Here is a 2342-nt window from a genome sequence, read left to right as displayed (position 1 = left end):
AGTACGCAAGATGTCGTAAACTACAGCTTTGACTCAGAGCTGTCTCGTAGAAACGGTTCTGTGAGACACGAATGACACTGTTAAAAGTCACTGATTCTCTCTCTCTGTCTCTCTCCCTTCTCTCTCTCTCTCTCTCTCCGTCTCTCTCCCTTCTCTCTCTCCCTTAGGGGGGGGAGAGACAGAGAGAGAGAAGGGGGGGGGCAGAGAGAGAGAAGGGAGAGGGGGGGGAGGGAGAGAGACAGAGAGAGAGAAGGGGGGGCAGAGAGAGAGAAGGAAGGGGGGGAGGGAGAGAGACAGAGAGAGAGAAGGGGGGGGGCAGAGAGAGAGAAGGAAGAGGGGGGGGAGGGAGAGAGACAGAGAGAGAGATAAGGGAGAGAGAGAGAGACAGAGAGAGAGAAGGGGGAGAGAGAGAGAGACAGAGAGAGAGAAGGGGGAGAGAGAGAGAGACAGAGAGAGAGAAGGGAGAGACAGAGAGAGAAAAGGGAGAGATAAGGGAGAGATAGAGAGAAGGGAGAGAGAGAGAGAGAGAGAGAGAGAGAGAGAGAGAGAGAGAGAGACAGAGAGAGAGAGACAGAGAGAGATAAGGGAGAGAGAGAGAGAGAGAGAGAGAGAGAGAGAGAGAGAAGGGAGAGATCTCATGTTTTGCTTGGTATCAGTGAACACAGCATGACACAGTACTGGAGATTTATAAACCAAGCACACTGACGTCATTTACGGCATTTTATCCACAGCCATCGTTTTATACTTAACTGAGTTAAGGGTTAAGGGCCTTGCACAGGGGCCCATAACTGGCACCTTGGTGGACCTGGGATTTGACCTTGCAACCTTCTGATCTGTAGTCTAACACATTAGCCACTAGGCTACCACACCCCGTAGTATCAGTATCAGTATTCACGCACACGTCGGGGAGCAGAAAGCCAACCCTTTTGCACGGTGACAATCAGGGCTGGAAACTGGAGATAGCTCTTTAGCTAAGAAGGTAAGTAAGTAATCACATGAATAAATCAAAACTAAATCGTATAAGAAATAATTAAAACATTTTTTTAACGGATCTGACCTTACTGGTTCTCAGTGGACATGGTGTATATTTTATAAGATAATTCTTTTGTTTTTTTTTTATGTATAAATGACTAAGTTGCAGTAATTTTTTAGAATGAAACCCCAAGGTTTATTCACTTCAGCCAAACGAAAATGAAAACGTAGCTTTTGAGGTTAGCGTCGAACAGGAAGCGAGGTAAATGAAGACATGCTATGTTCTGAATTAAGACTGGATGGTTGATCAGCGGCGTTTGCGGTACGAACGACTGACTGACTCCTGATTGCTCTGTGCTGCGTTGCTGGATGTGTGTGTGATCTACAGCATCTATACAGGAATGTGTGGCTTGGTCCCATCGTGAGTGTATCGTGTTAAACAATGATGACTGTACAGGATTTTTGCCTTGGTAATTTTTGCGTTTGTAAATAAGGCTCAGTTTGTTACCGTTCGGATGCTGTAAAAAGGTTTGGCGTTTGCTATGCTGGTTTCGGTAAGATTTTCTCCCGGTCCTCGTGTACTATTGCTGTGCCTACAAAAGAAATTCGGGGGAAACGGGGGAACAGCCGAGAAAACAAAACGACTTCACAGTGATTGACTGGAGCCACTGACTAGTGGAACCTAATACAACATTCATAACCTGTGCATTACACACACCTATATGTACACACACTGCAAACTGGCTCTTCGCTATGCTCTAGAGAATGGACAGGTAGAAGGTGGTAATATAGGTAGGTGTGTATCAGAACACACACACACACACACACACACACACACACGGCTCACTGTGGCTTCCCCAGCAGGTTGGACAGAAAGCTGGATCCCTGTGTTCTGTTCTGGCTGCTTCCTCTCGTCCCCGAGCCCCCTAAAGGATCCATCTGGTTGAGCTCGGACTGATCCAGCAGCTCAAAGTCATCCTGGTCCTGGTCCTGGTCCAAGTCCAGGTCCAGCTCTGAGCTCGACTCTTTCCTGTATCCGTGAGGACCCTGCAGGGCCCCAGAGAGAGCCGCTTGAATCATGTTGCTGGCCAGGAGGCTCGCTAGATTGCCGGTGATGTCAGAGGACATGTTGAGGCCGCCGAGCGAGAGGTCAGTGTCGAGGTCGTCCTGGTCCGAGTCCAGCTGCGTGTCCAGGTCCAGCAGGGCGGAGGAGGTGGAAGCGCGAGTGCCAGAGATGCCGATCGAGCCCATGCTAGGCAGCCCGAGGCTGGGTTCGTCATCATCCTCCATCAACGTTGCATCTGGGTTTATCGACGGGAAATCTGGGAGGTCCTGAGCAAACGATTCCTCTGGGTCACTGTGCCTGTCGA

At 49.3% G+C, this 2342-nt stretch overlaps 1 protein-coding gene across 3 annotated transcripts in view; it reads right to left on the bottom strand.

Moving 5' to 3' along the window:
• Positions 1-356: 356 nt before the first annotated feature.
• retreg3 (reticulophagy regulator family member 3) overlaps positions 357-2342 on the bottom strand; it is a 10411-nt gene continuing 8425 nt past the window's right edge. For all 3 annotated transcript variants that reach the window (XM_060892853.1, XM_060892850.1, XM_060892852.1), the window contains exon 10: positions 357-2342. This exon is cut by the window's right edge and continues 3 nt beyond it. In XM_060892853.1, the coding sequence (XP_060748836.1) occupies positions 1816-2342 (527 nt within the window). In that variant the 3' untranslated portion in view covers positions 357-1815.

This window comes from Tachysurus vachellii, chromosome 18 (genome assembly GCF_030014155.1).
Source record: "Tachysurus vachellii isolate PV-2020 chromosome 18, HZAU_Pvac_v1, whole genome shotgun sequence".
Lineage (NCBI taxonomy): Eukaryota > Metazoa > Chordata > Actinopteri > Siluriformes > Bagridae > Tachysurus > Tachysurus vachellii.
The sequence above is the reverse complement of the archived record's forward strand: the minus strand, read 5'-3'. Positions and strand labels throughout refer to the sequence as shown.